Here is a 21,507-nt window from a genome sequence, read left to right as displayed (position 1 = left end):
TTCCATTTGCAGAGGCCCGAGAGGAGGGCAGGTTGATTGGATGCTCTTTCGTGAGGGTGAGAGAGACACCTTCACACATTTGCTAGCTTAGGTGCTAACTCGTTCAGGCACTCATACACTCTTGGCAGTCAGCCACAGACGTGCATAGTAAGACAATTACTACCGGAATCTGAAATTTCATAACGTTTCATCATTTTGTTGCTTTCAAACTCACTCCATCTCTCTTGACTTTTCGGCCGCTGTTATTGGGCTGTGAAAATATACATTACAGTGACATTTGAGGCTAATGAACCAATTAGAAATAGAATAGCAAGCGCAAAGTACTTTTGCCACCCTCACCTTTATACTGCACCACATGACGCAAGAGAGATGGCACATTCCCATTAAAATACTCCAACACCTTGTTCCCACTCCCAGCTGGAGAGTGTTGTTAGTATGTCCCACGGGCTACACAGACTTTTTCCACTACATTTTTTCCTGTCCAGGACAAAATGTCAAGGGTATCATCTCTAGACTCTGTGAATAATGCTAAAAATCTGTCATTTTGAAGCACAGAATTTACAGTCCTACATTTACAGCAAATATATTCAAAGAATCAGTAGTCATATGTTATTTACTCCAGCTCTAGCTTACAGAAATTCATGCTACTCATGCATATCTCAAGGTGAAAGACAGGGCTATTTGCATGACATCTTCTCTAAGCATTAAAGACTTTTCCCCTCAGGGCAGATTAAGCCAAATTGTGTACAAGATTACACTGTCAGTGATGACTCAGTATTGACAACAAGGTTCATTACAAATCTCTCTATGAGACACTGTGTGCAATGTATTCAATGAAAAGCTTACTAGCTTTCTAACTGATGAGGTGCATGTTTAGGTATGCAGGTCTGTAATATGAATACATACAAACCTGATATATAGCCTACATATAGTAATATATTTTCACTGATTAAAAATCGCTGCAATAAAATACTTTACAAAATATTTACATATTTATAAGAAGAAGAAGAAGAAAATGTTTGATTTTTTTTTTCTTTGTTTGTATAATAATATTAATAACAACAATTGTATTTATGGTTTGTATAATATTAATGATTATTAAATATATTCATAAATATAAATACTATATACTTGTTTGTATAATATTATTATACAAACAAGTCATTATTATTATTATTTGATTAATTGTGTGTGTGTGTGTGTGTGTGTGTATATATAATATATATATATATATATATACAGGTGCTGGTCATATAATTAGAATAACATCAAAAAGTTGATTTATTTCAATAATTCCATTCAAAAAGTGAAACTTGTATATTATATTCATTCATTACACACAGACTGATATATTTCAAATGTTTATTTCTTTTAATTTTGATGATTATAACTGACAACTAAGGAAAATCCCAAATTCAGTATCTCAGAAAATTAGAATATTACTTAAGACCAATACAAAGAAAGGATTTTTAGAAATCTTGGCCAACTGAAAAGTATGAACATGAAAAGTATGAGCATGTACAGCACTCAATACTTAGTTGGGGCTCCTTTTGCCTGAATTACTGCAGCAATGCGGCATGGCATGGAGTCGATCAGTCTGTGGCACTGCTCAGGTGTTATAAGAGCCCAGGTTGCTCTGATAGTGACCTTCAGCTCTTCTGCATTGTTGGGTCTGGCATATCGCATCTTCCTCTTCACAAGGCGAGTTTGCTGGCCAATTAAGAACAGGGATACCATGGTCCTTAAACCAGGTACTAGTAGCTTTGGCACTGTGTGCAGGTGCCAAGTCCTGTTGGAAAATGAAATCTGCATCTCCATTAAGTTGGTCAGCAGCAGGAAGCATGAAGTGCTCTAAAACTTCCTGGTATACGGCTGTGTTGACCTTGGACCTCAGAAAACACAGTGGACCAACACCAGCAGATGACATGGCTCCCCAAACCATCACTGACTGTGGAAACTTTACACTGGACCTCAAGCAACGTGGATTGTGTGCCTCTCCTCTCTTCCTCCAGACTCTGGGACCCTGATTTCCAAAGGAAATGCAAAATTTACTTTCATCAGAGAACATAACTTTGGACCACTCAGCAGCAGTCCAGTCCTTTTTGTCTTTAGCCCAGGCGAGATGCTTCTGACGCTGTCTGTTGTTCAAGAGTGGCTTGACACAAGGAATGCGACAGCTGAAACCCATGTCTTGCATACGTCTGTGCGTAGTGGTTCTTGAAGCACTGACTCCAGCTGCAGTCCACTCTTTGTGAATCTCCCCCACATTTTTGAATGGGTTTTGTTTCACAATCCTCTCCAGGGTGCGGTTATCCCTATTGCTTGTACACTTTTTTCTACCACATCTTTTCCTTCCCTTCGCCTCTCTATTAATGTGCTTGGACACAGAGCTCTGTGAACAGCCAGCCTCTTTTGCAATGACCTTTTGTGTCTTGCCCTCCTTGTGCAAGGTGTCAATGGTCATCTTTTGGACAACTGTCAAGTCAGCAGTCTTCCCCATGATTGTGTAGCCTACAGAACTAGACTGAGACCATTTAAAGGCCTTTGCAGGTGTTTTGAGTTAATTAGCTGATTAGAGTGTGGTACCAGGTGTCTTCAATATTGAACCTTTTTACAATATTCTAATTTTCTGAGATATTGAATTTGGAATTTTCCTTAGTTGTCAGTTATAATCATCAAAATTAAAATAAATAAACATTTGAAATATATCAGTCTGCATGTAATGAATGAATATAATATACAAGTTTCACTTTTTGAATGGAATTAGTGAAACAAATCAACTTTTTGATGATATTCTAATTATATGACCAGCACCTGTATGTATATATATATATATATATATATATATATATATATATATTATATATATACATACATACATACATACATACATGCATACATACATACACACACACACACACACACACACACACACACACACACACTAAATATGAATTATTATTAATATTGATATTGTTAATATTATTATCATTATACAAATAAATTATTATGTTTGATTTTGATTGTTTGTATAATACAATATTTTATTTACTATTTGTATAATAATAATAATAATAATATGATGATGAATATATTTATAAACATACGATAACATTAATAAATGAGTAGTAGTAGTAGTAGTATTATACATATTATTATTATTGTTATTATGTTTTGATTTTGTGTTTATATAATAATATAAATAATAATAAACCAAACTACACAAAGCAGCTCTCTAAGAAGCAAGCTCAATAAATGAGAGATGTTCAGTTAACTCCCTAGTTACACTTCTAAAAAACTGCTAAAAAATATACTTCATATCAGAGCGCCATGATACATCATTAGAAAGTCAATAACTGTCAATAAACAGTCTTAATTCCTTATCACATGACTTGCATCGGAGCTTCAGCACACAGCTAAATGCTAAAATCATTCACCATATGACCTACACATGAAACACAAGTGTTGCAGATACCATCAAGTAAAGGTGATCTTTTTTTATATTATAGAATATCTAAAGTGTAAAAAAGCACCGCCCACCACATATTAAACTGGATTCATCATGTGAATTCTCACACCCATGCCATGTTTATATGCTAACCTTTTCTTTTATTCAAGGTTAGCTCTCCTGCTAATCCAAGTAGCCCTGAAGATTTCTCAGCCTACCTCCTTGTCCAACTAGTGACCTCCATTATATAAAATATGTAATATGTTTAATTCATCTATTTCCCACAGAGATCTGCCTGTTGACGAAGGGTCGTCGTACAGCTAGCGTCCGCGCTGACACCTACTGCCGACTTTTCTCGCTGTCTGTGGACCATTTCAACGAAGTCTTGGAGGAATATCCCATGATGCGGCGCGCTTTCGAAACAGTGGCAATCGACCGCTTGGACCGCATCGGTAAGACCAGAAATCCAACCCTCGCCTTCTCTTCTAGTCTATTGCCTGAACCTTGTGTGTGTTTGTTGCGCGTTTGTCCTTCATCGCACCTCAATCATCTACCATTGTGTTGCATGACGTGTATATATGCTGCCCTTATTTTCTCTTTTTTTTCTTTTTCCAAATGTCTCGTATGGATTATAGTCATTATGAACCGTTAAAACTAATAGCAACTAAATGTAATTTGCTAGCCTTAACTGAGTGGTCTGTCGGTAAGCGACAGTGCATGTAGCTGTCCTGCCCGGGGCCGGTCGCCCTGTTGGTTTTGGTTCAATGTCATCCCCAAATGGACGCATGGAGGGTGGACGGAGGCAAACCCTCACCAGCATGAGCCTCCGTTCCACTCCCCCACCCCGCACACCTGGGTATGAGCACCACCCCGCCCCCTCCCTTGACCCTAGTAGCAGCAGAGCGCCCCCTAGAGGGGTTTTGAGCTGGTGCACTAAAGGGCAAGGGCTTAAATAATTATCTATCAATTAGGACCAGTTCTTCACATGTTAGTGTAGTCCCTGCTCATTTAAAGTGCTTACTTTATTCTATTTATTTACTTATTTTTTTCCCCTCAAAGCACAGAAATATGTAATAATAATAATATTTAATTCAATTTATGGTAACTTCATATACTTTATAATTTATGCATCAGGCATCATGAACTAAGATTGAACAGCACTTTTTCACCATTTATTAATCCTGGTTAATGTTAATTTCTACATACCAATAAAGTTGCATAAATTAAGATTAATGTAATTTGAATAAACATGAATTAACAAATTAACAATTGTATATTTATGAATTAAAGGATTAGTTCACTTCAGAACTCAAATTTCCTGATAATTTACTCACCCCTATGTCATCCAAGATGTTTAGGCCTTTCTTTCTTCAGTCGAAAAGAAATTATGGTTTTTGAGGAAAACATTCCAGGATTTTTCTCCATATAGTGGACTTCAACAGTTACCAACGGGTTGAAGGTACAAATGGCAGTTTCAGTGCAGCTTCCAAAGACTCTACACCATCCCAGCCGAGGAATAAGGGTCTTAGCTAGCGAAACGATCGGTCATGTTCTAAAAAAAATAATAATAAAAATTTATATACTTTTTAACCACAAATGCTCATCTTGCACTGCTCTGCGATGCGCCACGCATTATGTAATCACATTGGAAAGGTCACAGAAGTACTGTACAAGTGTTTACAAAGTGAACGTGTAAAGACCTTTACGGCCTTTACAAAAAAAGGTAAAACAACGATGTTGGACAATTTTGAAGTTGGAGACGAAAACGAGATGGAGTTTTTCGCCCAACCTCGGTACTTCCGCCTACGTCACCCGTGACCTTTTCAATGTGATTACGTAATGCGTGGCGTGTCGCAGAGCAGTGCAAGATGAGCATTTGTGGTTAAAAAGTATATACATTTTTATTATTTTTAGAAAATGACCATTCATTTCGCTAGATAAGACACTCGGCTGAGATCCTGTAGAGCCCTTTGAAGCTGCATTGAAACTGCAGTTTGGACCTTCAACCCGTTGGTAACTGTTGAAGTCCACTATATGGAGAAAAATCCTGGAATGTTTTCCTCAAAAACCATAATTTCTTTTCGACTAAAGAAAGAAAGACATCTTGGATGACATGGGAGTGAGTAAATTATCAGGAAATTTTAAATCTGAAGTGAACTAATCCTTTAACATTAAAATATCACATAATAAAATAATGTTGTTCATGATACCCAATGCATTAACTAATGTTAATGAATTGAACTATTGCAAAGTGTTACCCAACTTTTCTTTTCACAAAACATATTGTTCCAAAGCAGCGAATGTTTATTTTCCAAATGTGTTATTTTTTGGAAGTTAATTTGTGCAAAAACTGCATGAATCACATCAACATTCATTAAATGACAACATTAACATCTAAAATATCACATTTAAAAAAATTAAAAAAAAGTCAGCAACACCTTACACCCACCTCATTTTTCACTACAACACATTTACTACTTCACTGAATGTTCTTCTCCATGAAAACGTCCTTAAATAGCATTATATTTGTACTACACTACAATAGTCTCAGATTATACGTAATGTACTTTTTTAATACCGGTTGGCTTGATGTACTTTAACATTTCCCCACTAAACACAAATCCATTATCACTCACACTTACTTCATAGAAACACTGAAAAGAAGGATTTCTCTTTCAACCAGTTTCAAAGGAACAATGGGAAAAAAAAAAAGGATTTTATTCAAGCTGTCTTAAAACAGACATGTCAGGTTCTGTAATGCTGCATATTTTAGTCTTTGTCTCATTGCTGAGATACAGGCCACCGTCCATCATCAATTTGAATTGTGTGAATTCAAATGTGAGCTAATACATTCTGAACATTCGTAGAACATCGGTTTGATGTTCTGCACCATTCAATGGGTTTGGTATATAACCTTTTTTGTACTATATAATTGAATTCTCTGTCACTACGGTTTTAAATAGGGTCTTGAGCATGAGCCTTGTTACTTTTCACCCAACATCTCCATGAACCTTTTACTCAACAACAATGTTTAACTAGTTTGTGACAGACCAGATTTGAAGTGAAGCACAAATACATCTTAAATTCAGTGGTCACATTCAAGCATAACTCCAAAAATACAGTATCTCACAGAAGTGAGTACACCCCTCACATTTTTGTAAATATTTTATTATATCTTTTCATGCCAGCAACACTTGACAACACTGAAGAAATGACACTTTGCTACTATGTAAAGCAGTGAGTGTACAGCTTGTATAAAAAGAGTAAATTTGCTGTCCCCTCAAAATAACTCAACACACAGCCATTAATGTCTAAACCGCTGGCCACAAAAGTGAGTACACCCCTAAGTGAAAATGTCCAAATTGGGCCCAAAGTGTCAATATTTTGTGTGGCCACCATTATTTTCCAGCACTGCCTTAACCCTCTTGGGCATGGAGTTCACCAGAGCTTCACAGGTTGCCACTGGAGTCCTCTTCCACTCCTCCATGACGACATCACGGAGCTGGTGGATGTTAGAGACCTTGCGCTCCTCCACCTTCCGTTTGAGGATGCCCCACAGATGCTCAATAGGGTTTAGTCCATCACCTTTACCCTCAGCTTCTTTAGCAAGGCAGTGGTCGTCTTGGAGGTGTGTTTGGGGTCGTTATCATGTTGGAATACTGCCCTGCGGTCCAGTCTCCGAAGGCTTCAGTATGTCACAGTACATGTTGGCATTCATGGTTCCCTCAATGAACTGTAGCTCCCCAGTGCCGGCAGCACTCATGCAGCCCCAGACCATGACACTCCCACCACCATGCTTGACTGTAGGCAAGACACACTTGTCTTTGTACTCCTCACCTGGTTGCCGCCACACATGCTTGATACCATCTGAACCAAATAAGTCTATCTTGGTCTCATCAGACCACAGGACATGGTTCCAGCAATCCATGTCCTTAGTCTGCTTGTCTTCAGCTAACTGTTTGCGGGCTTTCTTGTGCATCATCTTTAGAAGAGGCTTTCTTCTGGGACGACAGCCACGCAGACCAATTTGATGCAGTGTGCGGCGTATGGTCTGAGCACTGACAGGCTGACCCCCCCACCCCTTCAACCTCTGCAGCAATGCTGGCAGCACTCATACATATATTTCCCAAACACAATCTCTGGATATGATGCTGAGCACATGCACTCAACTTCTTTGGTCGACCATTGCAAGGCCTGTTCTGAGTGGAACTTGTCCTGTTAAACCGCTGTATGGTCTTGGCCACTGTGCTGCAGCTCAGTTTCAGGGTCTTGGCAATCTTCTTATAGCCTACGCCATCTTTATGTAGAGCAACAATTCTTTTTTTCAGATCCTCAGAGCGTTCTTTGCCATGAGGTACCATGTTGAACTTCCAGTGACCAGTATGAGAGAGTGAGAGCGATAACACCAAATTTAACACACCTGCTCCCCATTCACACCTGAGACCTTGTAACACTAACGAGTCACATGACACCGGGGAGAGAAAATGGCTAATTGGGCCCAATTTGGACATTTTTACATAGAGGTGTACTCACTTTTGTGGCCACCGGTTTAGACATTAATGGTTGTGTGTTGAGTTATTTTGAGGGGACAGCAAATTTACACTGTTATACAAGCTGTACACTCACTACTTTACATTGTAGCAAAGTGTAATTTCTTCAGTGTTGTCACATGAAAAGATATAATAAAATATTTACAAAAATGTGAGGGGTGTACTCACTTCTGTGAGATACTGTATATATTAAAACACTTCTTTTAATAAGGGGCTGATATGAATATTGAATACGTCAGTATAAAAATGTCTTATTTCTTTCTTTTTGCATCTTTTGATTTCGCAGTTCATAAGATAAAACCAGAAGATAATTTAAGATGTGACCTGAAAACTCAAAGTAAATGTTTCTCTTTTAAGCATATGAAATGGTTATGACGTATACTAATATAGCATGAAGCCCTGCATAATTTCACAACTTGAGTGCATGAAACAAAACACTATAAATGTAAACAGAATATCCCTTTTTAAGTTCCATTAAACAGTCATTGGGATCGATAAATTTTAGTACCTGCTTGCCTGCATCCAGCCCTTATAAAAAAGTTAATTTTAGATATAGGTTTTTCTTTAGTTCAGTTGTTTTATTTTTGTGTTTATTTGCTAAATTCTGGCATGATGCTATTGACTTGCCTTGCACTAAAAGTTGGATTGGATTGGTTTGGATCAATATGCCCACACCATTGTGACATGCACGTCACAACTAATCAATAACAGATAAGGATCGATGTGATCAGGCCAATCAAATCGAATTAAAATAAATGAAACGAACCCCCAATTCGACAGTATGCATTACACTGTCCGAATTCCAAACTAGGATTATATCTACACCCATCTCTGTTTGTGGCATCAACGTTTTCACCCTTTTAACGTCAGTCACAACGCGAGATGAGCGGTGTAAACAAAACCAAGACGTGCATTTGTCCTTTCATGTGGAGAACGGGCTTGTACTAGATTGCCACTGCAAGTTGCCAGCACTTTTGATTTGACATTAGACTAAAACAACTAAAAACAAGGGGTCTTGTCTCATACAAGGGAAAAATACGGACCGTGACATGATTGGTGCTCCATGTACTGTTTTTTGGACTGCAAATGCTTGTCTCGTCCTAAGCAAAAGAATTTGCCAAAAAAAGAAAACAAAAGTTACCATGCATTAACCAGAATGACATGTTGTACAATTGATGTATCTATCTTTATTTAAAAATTATTTGACCAGGAGCCCCTCTTGAGATGAGCTCATCTCGTTTTCAAGAGTGTCCTGGCCGACCAGTAGGCAGCAGGTAAATTCCTCATGACGATCCAGATTTTCCCCCCTCACATCTGAAATGATCCACAGGCTTAAGGCAGCCAGCATGCGTTCAGTGCACCAGTGGACCTCAAAACGAAGGTTTAATCAAACGAATAAAAAGCCATTGTAAGTAAAAACAAAGTTGCATGCTACTGTTAAAGTCAAGGCAAGTACTTTTTATAGTATTTTCCCTGTCATGTCTGGGCATTGATCTGTCTTTATAATAATCAATGCATGCATACTATTTGATCAATTCAAGAAATTCCAAAAAATGTGCTTCACTTAAGGTTTTTACTGCAAGAAAATAATCATAATGATGATAACAACGCTGCTGCTTGTTATGATGATGTTGCCAAACACAAAAATGCTTCTTTCTGTTGTTAATTATTATTTGTCTGTACGTTTAAAAGTGGTGGGAAATATACCTTAAAATTGTAGCATGCTAAGCAAATTTAAAATAGTTAATGTATACTCAAGCCACTTTAAATATTTAGTTATAAAAAGCAGCTAAGGGGCAGTATGTTAATACATTATTCAATTTAGCAGATTATATAATGAGTCTATATAATCAGACACAGAATTGGACAACAAAAAGCAGGTGACTATTAATCTTAAACATAAAAAATTATGTATATGTATATAGAAAAAAACTGATAGACTGATCAAAAAAAAAAAGATTTAAATGAACATTTCATCACAAAAAGGTAACCTTTTTTTTTTTAAACAAACTGATTCACCAGAATGTTTTGGACTTTCACTACACTACTTAAAGTAGGAAATAGAAAGAAAGGACGGTTTGAATTAGCAACATACAAACGTGATTTTAAAACTTTTAAAAATGAACTTAAAGGGTTAGTTCACCCAAAAATGAGAATTCTGTCATTAATTACTCACCCTCATGTTGTTCCACACCCGTAAGACCTTCGTTCATCTTCGGAACACAAATTAAGATATTTTTGATGAAATCCGATGGCTAAGTGAGGCCTCCATTGACAGCAAGACAATTAACACTTTCAATGCCCAGAAAGCCACTAAAGACATTTTTAAAACAAATTTCATGTGACTACAGTGGTTCAACCTTAATGTTATGAAGGGACGGGAATACTTTTTGTGCGCCAAAAAACAAAATAACCACTTTATTCAACAATATCTAGTGATGGGCGATTTCAAAACACTGCTTCATGAAGCTTTGAAGCTTTATGAATCTTTTGTTTTGAATCAGTGGTTCGGAGCGTGTATCAAACTGCCAAAGTCACGCCCCAAAATCACGTGACTTTGGTAGTTTGATACACGCTCCGAACCACTGATTCAAAACAAAAGATTTGTAAAGCTTCGAAGCTTCATGAAGCAGTGTTTTGAAATCGCCCACACTGTTGAATAAAGTCGTTATTTGTTTTTTTGGCGCACAAAAAGTATTCTTGTCGCTTCATAACATTAAAGTTTAACCACTGTAGTCACATGAACTGTTTTAAATATGTCTTTAGTAGCTTTCTGGGCATCTGAAAGTGTTAATTATCTTGCTGGCGATGGAGGCCTCACTGAGCCGTCAGATTTTATCAGAAATATCTTAATTTTATCAAAAATACGTGAGGGTGAGTAATTAATTCATTTTTGGGTGAACTAACACTTTAAAAAAAAGTTACTTGTTGGGAAAAGTATCTTGGTAATGAAAAGGCTACACTATTATGAAAAACAGATTAACTGATGAATATAACAAATATAACAAATTAGTAGCATCATTGCTAATTTTAGGTAGTGATCTTTCAAACACAGGGCTCCCACACCTTTAGACCAGTGAATTTCCATGATTTTCAGTTATATGTGATTACTGGATAAGAATTTTTTTTTGCCCTTTTGCACTCACAAAGAGCCTAATAAATATTTCAGAGCTGGCCTAACTTTAAAATTCCAGGATATTTCCAGGTTGACTTTAGGAACCTCCATTTACCTAAACTCAGATAACAGTCATATCAAAGTATTTAACAGTTTTTATTATTATTATTATTAGCAACAGAATCTAAAACATAAGCAACTTTGTCCCGGCCTATTTATATCCATGGTCCAAACGTCATGGCAGCCACCTGGCAAGGTGCTTGAGCTCAATGGTTTGCCACGTTCACGGCTCACTGTGTTCCACTCATTAATTAGAGAATGGGAGGCAGACTCCAGGTTATTAGGCATCTTTAGTGACACAGATAGAGAGGAATGAAGCCCAATATCCCCATTCAGCCCCAGATGAATGCAGCAGAGGGCTAATGTGTCTCAGCGGAGGCCGTCAAGCTTAGAGGTGAAATGGAATGTTCCGTTCTACTGAATGTCTAAGAACATTCTTTGGGAATTTGTGTTTCTCCGTACAAGCCCCATGTAATAGGTTTTGTTCTGAAAGACACTGTGGGTTACTGTGAAATCAATGCTAAGGCAATGTTCAGAATGTCTTTTTTATAGATCTTTTCTTGCTCACAATCAAATGTTGTGGCACTCTCAAATGATATTTTTGCCAAAACTCCCCACAGGAAAGAAAAACTAACATGGAGATCTCAATTATGAGACTGAGATGAAATTGCGGGAAAAAAACTCAACTGTGCTCAAACTGTGCTAAAAAATTATTATTATTATTGCTATCAAATTATTACATGAACTAAAAATTCTTATTAAATGTAAGAATTTTGCTCACTACTCTTACTATGTGTTAACAATTGCCTAATTTGTTGTTATTTTACTTCTAAGGAATTTTAAGAGAAACATCTGGGACAAATATTTATGGAAGCTTGTTTCCACCACTAAATAAAAAAAATAAAAAAGGCAATTGCGACTTTTTATCTCACAATTCGGACTTTTTTTCTCGCAATTGTGAGTTTGCATCTCACAATTCTGATTTTATAGCTCACAATTGTGAGTTTATAGCTTGCAATTCTGAGAAAAAAAGTCAGAATTGTGAGATATAAACTCACAATTGCGAGGAAAAAAAAGTCAGTTGTGAGAAGTCATCGCAATTACCTTTTATATTTTTTATTTCATGTTGAAAACAAGCTTCCATATTTGTTTGGTTGTTGGATATACACCGAAACATACTATTTGGAGATATTGACATCATCTAAAGCATAACACATTTAGGCATGCGTGAATGCACAGCTTTAGAAATGTAATAATGTACATTTTATGATTATATAGAAATCCATTAATCTAATTTCACATTCATTATTATATACATACATCATATACATACATACACACACATGCACATAATATATATGAAAACTAAAGAAAATTTATGCACTACATAAATGTGGTGGCACTATGCCATGAATACAATAAATACAATAAAATAAACATTTCTAAACATTTGTAGCAAATACATTCATGTGCTATAACCATACTTTAAAAACACCTAAAATTCAAAATGAAGTCACTCTTTCACAAGATTGCATTCTTTCCAAGTCATGTAACTTGGTTTTCATATTTTGTTATGTAATGCAATGAGTACATTTTCAAATGCGACTTAAGTGTCTAAATACTTTTTGGGTCACTGAATGCCAAATTCTTAGTTTAGTGTAACCTACGATTATATAATATTCTGCGGAAATCCCTGTAGATTTTGTTGACGGCAAGACCTGGTCAATAAAACATGGCATACCAAGTTCCAAGTTCCTGCAAGGGTGTCAGAAAACATGTACGACTTAAACATATCCAGCAGAACACATTTAAACATCTCTAAAACATCCTGTTTGATCTGCAAGGACCTTGTCTAGATCCCCTTCTCCACTGGCCCTTTAGAGTCCTCTGAATAACATGTTTTTGATCAACTCCTCATTCACAGAATTCACGATACCTACAAACTTCTTGTCAGACATCACGTAAGTCTGTAGACATGCAGTGCGTGTTTATTTAGAAGTAGACTGTAGTCTCCTCAATATTCATCTGGATTTATTTCACTGTGGCTACCAGTAGATTACACATCATGGCCTTTGCCTCCTGAGAACGAATGCACAAAGGCCATTTCTTTCAGGGTGGGTTGCAAACATCAGGGACAATTAGTCACAGTTTTTTTTTTTTCCCCTGCCAAAATGCATCACAGGCCTGACTCACCCAGCCATGTTTACCGCTACCAGACTAGTCGATACGCACTGTGAACATGGAAATTGTGTATATTTGGATATGCAAGGACACGACAGGCCTGTAAAAACTCAGAGAAGTCTCCAGGGAGGTCTTTGTCCTTACCGCGATTACGTACACGTTATTCATGTCCCCCTGAATAAGTGTTCCTGTCCAGACCAGACTTGTTCATCCTCAGGAGCCCCTTTCTTTCTCCAGTGACATATGATATCTCTCATTTTCTGCCTCAGCAAATAACAAATGACATAGTGCTGAAACTCTTCGTTATTGGTTATTGATTGCTTCCCCCCATGGGAACGGTCTCAAATAAAATGTACGTATTACAGTAAGTTATTAGGAGACAGTATTTTAATTCCTTCATCCTGACAGTTACTGTTCTGCGCTATCACATTATGTTCAGATCATATTGTTCTTATTTTAATTTAAACCATCATCCATCTGGTGCTGATGGCTTATGTCCACACACTTTTGGCTAAGTAGTGTACGTCTATACAAGAAATGTGCCCATTTTTAAGCCTTGTTGGTTTGTGAAGTCTTTTTCCCAGTCATTTCTTCCATGGGTTTAAAAAAAACCCTCAAAAATAACCTTCAATAAAGACTTAAGACATAAAGCAAACCAAACCAAAATAATATCATTTATAGAAAAACATCATTACAAACTTTGATTTAAAGCAACAAAAAAAAAAGTACTTCAAAATCTGAAAAAGCACAAAATACCGTAATAACGTTTAATGAGGGAATGTACTACAATTCTATGATTTAAGCAGTAGAAATTAAAAGGGTTAGTTCACCCAAAAATGAAAATTGTCTTTAACTACTCAACCTCATGTTGTTCCAAACCCGTAGGACTTTTGTTCATCTTCGGAACATAAATGAAGATATTTTTTAATCACACGTCAATTATGGTAAACAGAAGCTCAAGCATGTTTGCTTGACGTGCAAGAACCAATGAGATTCTTTCTCGTTTGTTACGCATCACATTTGATCTTCCGCAAGAACCAATGAGGTTTGTTCTCCCGCATCAAGCAGGTTCGGTCGAGGTTCTGTTTATGTTTGCGGATCAATGTTTATATCTGAATAAAAGCTCAAATTAAATCTGTTCATCATATAAAGTGATCGAGTCGCTTCAGAAAACTAATGGATCAAAGATGTCTTAAATAAAAGACATCTTCATTTGTCTTCCGAAGATGAATGAAAGTCTTATGGGTTTGGAACGACATGAGGGTGAGTAATTAATGACAGAATTTCACTGACCCTTTAAATACTTAAAAAATTAAAGTTAGAAATTTTTATTTATTACAAGCATAAAAGCAATATATTTTGCAAAATGTTTATTGCAAAATATTCATATTCAGTAGATTCAGATTCTGTACTGAAAGCTTTATTAAATACCAGTGCTGTCACAAAGACGTGTAATTTCTTAATAGATGTACATTTCAGTAATGTCTGTCAGATAGTCGTGACAAATTATGCATGGTTTTTCAAAAAAAGAAATGCTAGTAGCATTGACATTGTTCATGCGACTTTTGCAAAGTTTGAAGAATATTATTTATGATGCAACACATCTACAAAACTTATTTGACTCACTGCAAAACTGTTAGCAACAACAAGCCAGCAATAAACTAGCCAGTCAATAACAAAATATGCCGTCTAAACATGTCTTAAATTCATATTAAAATGTAATTTTCTTTTTCTAAACACAACATAGTTTAATACTTCTTCTTTAATGATTAAATACTGTATATAACCATTTTGGCCCCAACACTGCAGACATCTTGATAGTAAAATTTTATATGTCCCACAGCAGCTGGGTCATGAAACTGTACTTTCACCTTGAATGGTAAAAACCCCAGCATGCCTCCCTCCTGATTCGCTCTTACGGCTATGGATGAAAGACTGATAGCCTATTGCTTTATGCCTTCAGCTCATAAGAGTCTTACTCAGTCATCTTATGTAACAATAGAGCTCTGCTCAGCTATTGTGTACAAAAGGGCAGTAATAGAAGAGGTTCATGGAAAAATCGATACATCCCTCATTTATGATAGCAGCAAAATTGTGACTAGTAAAAGAATGGAATAGATCTAAATCCATTTGGCACACGGGAGTAAAATTAAATTCATGTTTGGAAACCCTAATAGCCATTGCGCCATATCGAATCTCACATTCTAGCATTCTATACAAACATTAGCTGATCAATCAGTTGATTTTTCTTATTGCTGGTTCCAGCTTTATAGAATATGACATTGATATCACAGTAACCCACAAATAGGCAACTATTAATTGCACTGATCAATGATCATAATTATATTTTGATGCATCATTTGTAGACTATGGAGGACTAAAAATAATTTTAAAAACATTAACTTTTTCATTGCGCTAAACTTTATATTTGTCAATCTGAAAAAGTATTTTAATTAATGAATTGATCGTTTTCTTCATTTTATTTTCAAAGTGACACTCTAGTCATCCACTGTAGATCACGAACACAATAATATCAAATAAAAGGTTTATAGGACCATTGGCTGCTAACATAGAGGTTATTTTATTCATTACAAAGTCCTATTATTACTATAAATTTTGTGGTTGTCCTGTTAAAGTAGTACTAGATACCCTGCTGGAAAACAAACAGCTTGGACATACCTAATCGATCTCATCATCTAGCCAGGCCAAACTTGTCCACAATTAAGTTTAGCTGGTTGTGGTCTTCAAGCATAACCAGATTACAAGTGCTCAAAACCCCTCTAAAACAAGACCAGACTAGGAGACCAGCTAATACCTTCAAACCAGTTTAGAAAAAAGCTCTAAAAATGATTTGAGGCTTGCTTTTCAGCAGGGTAACAAAACATTTTTGAGTATCTTGTGGTGTGCTTGGAGATTGTGATGTTTTAGACTTTAGAAATGTGTGCACTTGCTATATACCAATAGTAAAAAACAAATGTGAATTGAGATTCAATGCATAAGCAAATGAGTTAAGCACCTCAGAAGTTGAATCCAACATCAGTCTTACTTCAAAATCTCTACATAGGAGTGACTAGCCTCCCCTTTCTACATTTGTGAGACCTTTGTGCTTCTCCTCTCACTGTTCAACACTCTTTGTTACCCTATTTGGTCTAGTTGTTAACTGCTCAGCCTAAACTAAAGATTGACTATCTTTCGGTTTCACCCCCCAACAGGGAAGAAGAACTCACTCCTGCTCCAGAAATTTCAGAAGGATCTGAACGCTGGCGTCTTCAACACTCAGGAGAACGAGCTGCTGAAGCAGATCATTCGGCAGGACCGAGAGATGGTGATGATGGTGGATCGGAAGCAATCGGTCACGGGGATGAACTCCACGCCGATGTCTGGAAACTCCATCATTAACTCTCCTGCTCAGCCACCGTTTACTACAGCGACAGCTATTCTTGGGAACAACCAATTACAGCAGCAGGCCGCCCCACTAAGCTACAGCACCTCCGCCACTATAACCCCATTAGGCCGCGTGCCGCCCTCACAGGGCGTCACGTTTTCGGCGCCGAGCGTTTCTCACGGTAACTTGAGCACCTCTTCCCAGAATCCCCCTACGCCCTTGCAGCAACCGGTGGGGGCGATCATGTCCCCTTGTTCGTTCACCACATCCATTTGCAGTCCCCCGGTGCAGACCCCTATAGCCAGCCGAACATTCCAGTACGGATCGCCGACGGCCTCCCAACTGTCCCTTGTACAGCAACCCTTACCCCAGCAGTCCTCGCCCGGCTCCATACCACAACAACCGGCGCAACAACAGCCGCAGCAATCGCAAGGGGCGTCCCCTCAGAGAAGCGATGTCCACAAGAGCGCACAGGTGCTCCAGTCAGGCAGCCTGAGCAAGGACTTACGCCACCTCTCTGCCTCGCAGCCGTCACTGCCCCACGAGACCTCATTGGCTGCCCGAGCACACCCCACATCAGGCGAATCACTCGCTTCCATTCAGCCACCCATGGGATCCGCGGCAGGCGTCCAGGCCCCGGGCTCCGTGCTGCAAAGCGGCATCCGTACCAACGTCCCACAGAGGGTCGCCCTTTTCCGGCAGATGTCATCGGGCGCGTTACCGCCGGTGCGCATGGCGCCTTCTAGTGCCCAGCACAGGGATTCCACGGGCTCCAGGAGAGAGTCGGCAGTCTTAAGCAGTACAGAGACGGAACAAGACAAGATGCGGTTCGCATCGAATTTATGATCCCATTTTACTTTTTTCACATTCATTTTTTTTTAAAAGATTGATTTTTATGGAGAGACAAAAAATGGGGAAAAGACTTGTATTTTTTTTCCTCCAACTTCCTCTGAGAAAAAATAACCTCATAGCTATCCTGTACAGAATTTCCTTGTACTATATTTTAGACACACTTCCCCTTCAACTTAAGAATGTATATTATACAAATATATATGTGTGAATCCAACTAGAATATTTGGCATTGACCATATGGGAAAAAAAAAAAAAACTCTAGTATAAACGCAAGTCTTCCTCTCTAACATATGTGACTTTAACGTGTCTGAAGATGTTCTTTTCTGTTGACGTTTTTCATTACAGTTCAGATTTTTCGTTTTTGGTACGGGAATGCAATGATGTTTTTGAATGTGTTTTTGTTGAATTTTTGTTCTCGACGAGAAGATGATAAAACAAGTCCAGCACTCAGCAGCTTTTGGCATCACTGTGGAAAATGTTTGCGCAAAACGAACCTGGGAAATACTGACATGTTTAAAAAGCACATCTACAAACTTTTACCGGCTGGAAAAAAAAAAAGATAATATCAGAAAATACTCGGCGCACCAAATCAAGGTGCAATTTCGACATCTGCAATACTTCGTGTTGTGCAGTAATTGCGTTGTGTTTCAAGACAGCCTTTGTGCATTAAAGGGAATAAATGTATTTATTTTATTTTTTTTTTCTGTTTTTTTTATTTTAATTTAGTTTATTTTTACAAAGGGTGTGTGGTCAAATCGGATGGTTTTATTTTCTATATCTGATTTCAGAACGAGACAGACATTATGAAATGTCACTTAAAGACTGTACATTTACAATATTTATAAAACTAAAGATTATCACCATTATGCAATAGACTGTGATATAAAGATTACCTATATGTGTGTTGTACATAGTTTTGTAGAAATAGTATTTAAAAAAAGTAATGTGTGGTGCATTTCAACATGGCAATGTCTTATCTCTGTCAGCCGCCTGGGTAATGTCTATATATGCATATATATAAATATATATTCAAATGGTAATATGTGACAACAAACATCAGAAACAATCATTAGAGATAAGAAAACCTTAATGCAAATAGTAGCACTATACTGTAGGTAGCACTATATGTATTCCAAAATATCTTGCTGGTCAAATGTAAAGGTATACGAGTGGGGTTTGGGGGGGGGATTCATCATCAACATCATCAGCTTATCAGCAGCAAAGCTTAATGCAAATGTTACATCATCATTTTCATTTTACAATCCGTAAATGGAAATCAAATTGAACATTTCCTGGGCTGACGTAACATAAGGAAGCCACCAGCTGTCTGACGCTTTCTTTTATGATAGTTTTATATTAATAGTGTTCATCTCATATCAGTATTATGTACACACTACTCTAACGTCATACTATTACATAGAACTGGATGTTCTGCATTTTCCATTATTTTTCATATTTAAAGACTGTGAAAGCATACCATTTATTTATGTATTTATTTCACTGAATGTACAAAAACATCAACCTTTAATTTTAACCTTTACGCAACATAAAAATCTGTAAACCGACGGCACTGCAGACACAACACAATTATCCAAGCAGAAACTATTCTGCATTTTTTACAAGAGTAATTATGTGAATCCAACAAAGTGTCAGAGAGAATAGATGGACAAAATATAGATATTCAAAGAAAGTAAAACAGAAGCTGCTTTGCATTAAGGTTTTTATCTCTCCCGTTCGTCGATTCATCCAGTCTGGGGCTTAAGACTTTGAAACGGCATGTCAGTCGCCCGTATTGGGCGTAACTAGAGGTAACTAGCAGCTGTGACTTATTTGACTATTTTAATTTATTCTTACAATACTGCTACCGAAATTCGGTAGACTAAAGCAAAAACTCATCTGACCTGTGCAAAGTCTCCAAGCCCCCTTGCACAATGTCAAAAAAAAAAAAGAAAAACCCCACTTGTGTCAGTAGTACCGTACCAGTGCAAATCCCATACAGCGACCATAAACGCATGCATTAACATAAATACTTAAAAAGAGAAACTATTTAAAAAATGTTGAGATTTAAATGTATTGTGAGATTATGTTTTTTTGTTTATTGTCTGCCTAGACGTTCTCTGTGTATCAGAAACATTTTCACGAAAAGGACATTCTTAAGTATTTGTGCCTAAACTATAGCCATGTTTCATCCTGTTCCTTTCATGAGTGTGACTCGTGTGTGTGTGTGCGCGCTCGCACACGTGTATGTAAACAAGTGTATACGTATTTGTTCAATGTTTTTCAATGAGAACAAAAAGCAATGGGAATGGCCAAAAGTATCGGATCAAAAAGAAAAAATGGGATCGCAGCGGTCTTTGCTTGGCATATGCGATTAACAAACTAGTGAAAATACCAAGTATATCTATCCGCATTTAACAAACTAATCAGTATCGACTGGAATCACGACAGATCCTGGGAATGGTTAAATGTGTGTGGGACTAAACTTTATAGCCACTGATGTTGTGTGGAATGAAACTGGCCAAAGCGAAACATTTCAAACTTTCATTGTGAATTGCACTTTCTGTTTAAAGAGAGAGAGAGAGAAATCTAGAAGCAGAAACATATACTGTACATTAGTTGGTTAACTAAAGGGGTTGAATACAACAAAAAGTGTTTAACTCCTGCTATGCCATAGTGTATAGAAACTAGTGTACAGATATCTGCTACTTTTTGATACTGTACTTGCCTTTGGAGGGGAACGCTTCCCGTGTTAATGTGCTTTTTCCTCTCAGCTTTAAATACTGTTAGAATGGGAAGGAGAGACACTCATACAACAATACACTAAAAAAAAAAAAAAAAATGCTGTCACTTTCTGAGGAGGTGTTTAAGAAAACCAGCACATATCTTCGTATGTTTGTTTGTTTTTTATTTATTTTTATCATATATTTGTGTTTATGTCATGGGAAATGAACAATGCAAAAGAACAAGAGGGAAGAGTGATGTTTTAATAAAGGGAAAAAACTAAATGTTTGGTTTGCAGCCTCTACGATTCAGGTGAAATTATTTTGTTTGATGTGTTCTATGATGTGATGCAAATGATGGAAGATTCTAGAACAGGCCTCAAGCTCTTAATCTCAGCTGATTTTTTTTCCCATTATGCTCGTTCATGCATACCGACGCTTGGTTTAAAAAAAAAAAAAAGAAAAAAAGAGAAAAAACGGGGACAAAAATCATTCAATAAATAACAAAACATGAACAATTAGTTACTTGATCCTGAATAAAGAAAGGTAAATGTATACTTTCTTATACATATATGCAGACAAACGGTGTTTGTCAAAAAATTACTTTGATTTTCTTTTTTGTTTCTTTGTAAATAATAAACCTTTAAAATATAGAGAAAAAATAAAAGAACTATTGCCATTTACCACCAGGCTTTTGTGTGTTTTTGTGATGAGTTGCCATTTGTTAATGTTCAACTTTTGCTTTATTTTATTTATTATTAGTGGTACTATCTACAGACTTGAAATTGCATGGCTTGTTGAGCTGTGCAGTTATGTTTCGCAATGAGACACTTTATCGTTGTTTACTCTGTTATGAATGGGTTCAGATTTTAAAGGAGTCCTTGATTATGATTTCGCTTTAACTTTAGTGTGTAATGTTGCTGTTTGAGCATAAACAACATCTGCAAAGTTATGATGCTCAAAGTTCAATGCATGGGGAGATATTTTCTTTTAAAGAATTCGCTGTTTAAGGACTACAACAAACAGCTGGTAGGGACTACAACAAGCTTCTTCCCGGGTTGGTGACATCACAATCCCTAAAATTTACATAAACCCTGCCCCCGAGAACACGCAACAAAGGGGGTGAGGCCATGTTGGGCTGCTTTAGAGAAGAGGAAGAGTTGTTGTAGTAGAGTGTTGTTACCATGCCATCATTT

At 37.1% G+C, this 21,507-nt stretch overlaps 1 protein-coding gene across 2 annotated transcripts in view; it reads left to right on the top strand.

The window, feature by feature from the left end:
* The window catches only part of LOC127504033 (potassium/sodium hyperpolarization-activated cyclic nucleotide-gated channel 1-like), a 111,819-nt gene extending 90,825 nt beyond the window's left edge, over positions 1-20,994 (top strand). The window contains exons 7-9 of one of the 2 annotated variants that reach the window (XM_051878352.1): positions 3,736-3,900; positions 9,209-9,272; positions 16,567-16,885. In XM_051878352.1, coding sequence (XP_051734312.1) covers positions 3,736-3,900; positions 9,209-9,272; positions 16,567-16,753 — 416 coding nt within the window. In that variant the 3' untranslated portion in view covers positions 16,754-16,885. Of the gene's footprint in view, positions 1-3,735; positions 3,901-9,208; positions 9,273-16,566 lie in introns of both variants that reach the window. The other variant, XM_051878351.1, reaches the window with a different exon arrangement.
* Positions 20,995-21,507: the final 513 nt, after the last annotated feature.

This window comes from Ctenopharyngodon idella, chromosome 21 (genome assembly GCF_019924925.1).
Source record: "Ctenopharyngodon idella isolate HZGC_01 chromosome 21, HZGC01, whole genome shotgun sequence".
NCBI lineage: Eukaryota > Metazoa > Chordata > Actinopteri > Cypriniformes > Xenocyprididae > Ctenopharyngodon > Ctenopharyngodon idella.
The sequence above is the reverse complement of the archived record's forward strand: the minus strand, read 5'-3'. Positions and strand labels throughout refer to the sequence as shown.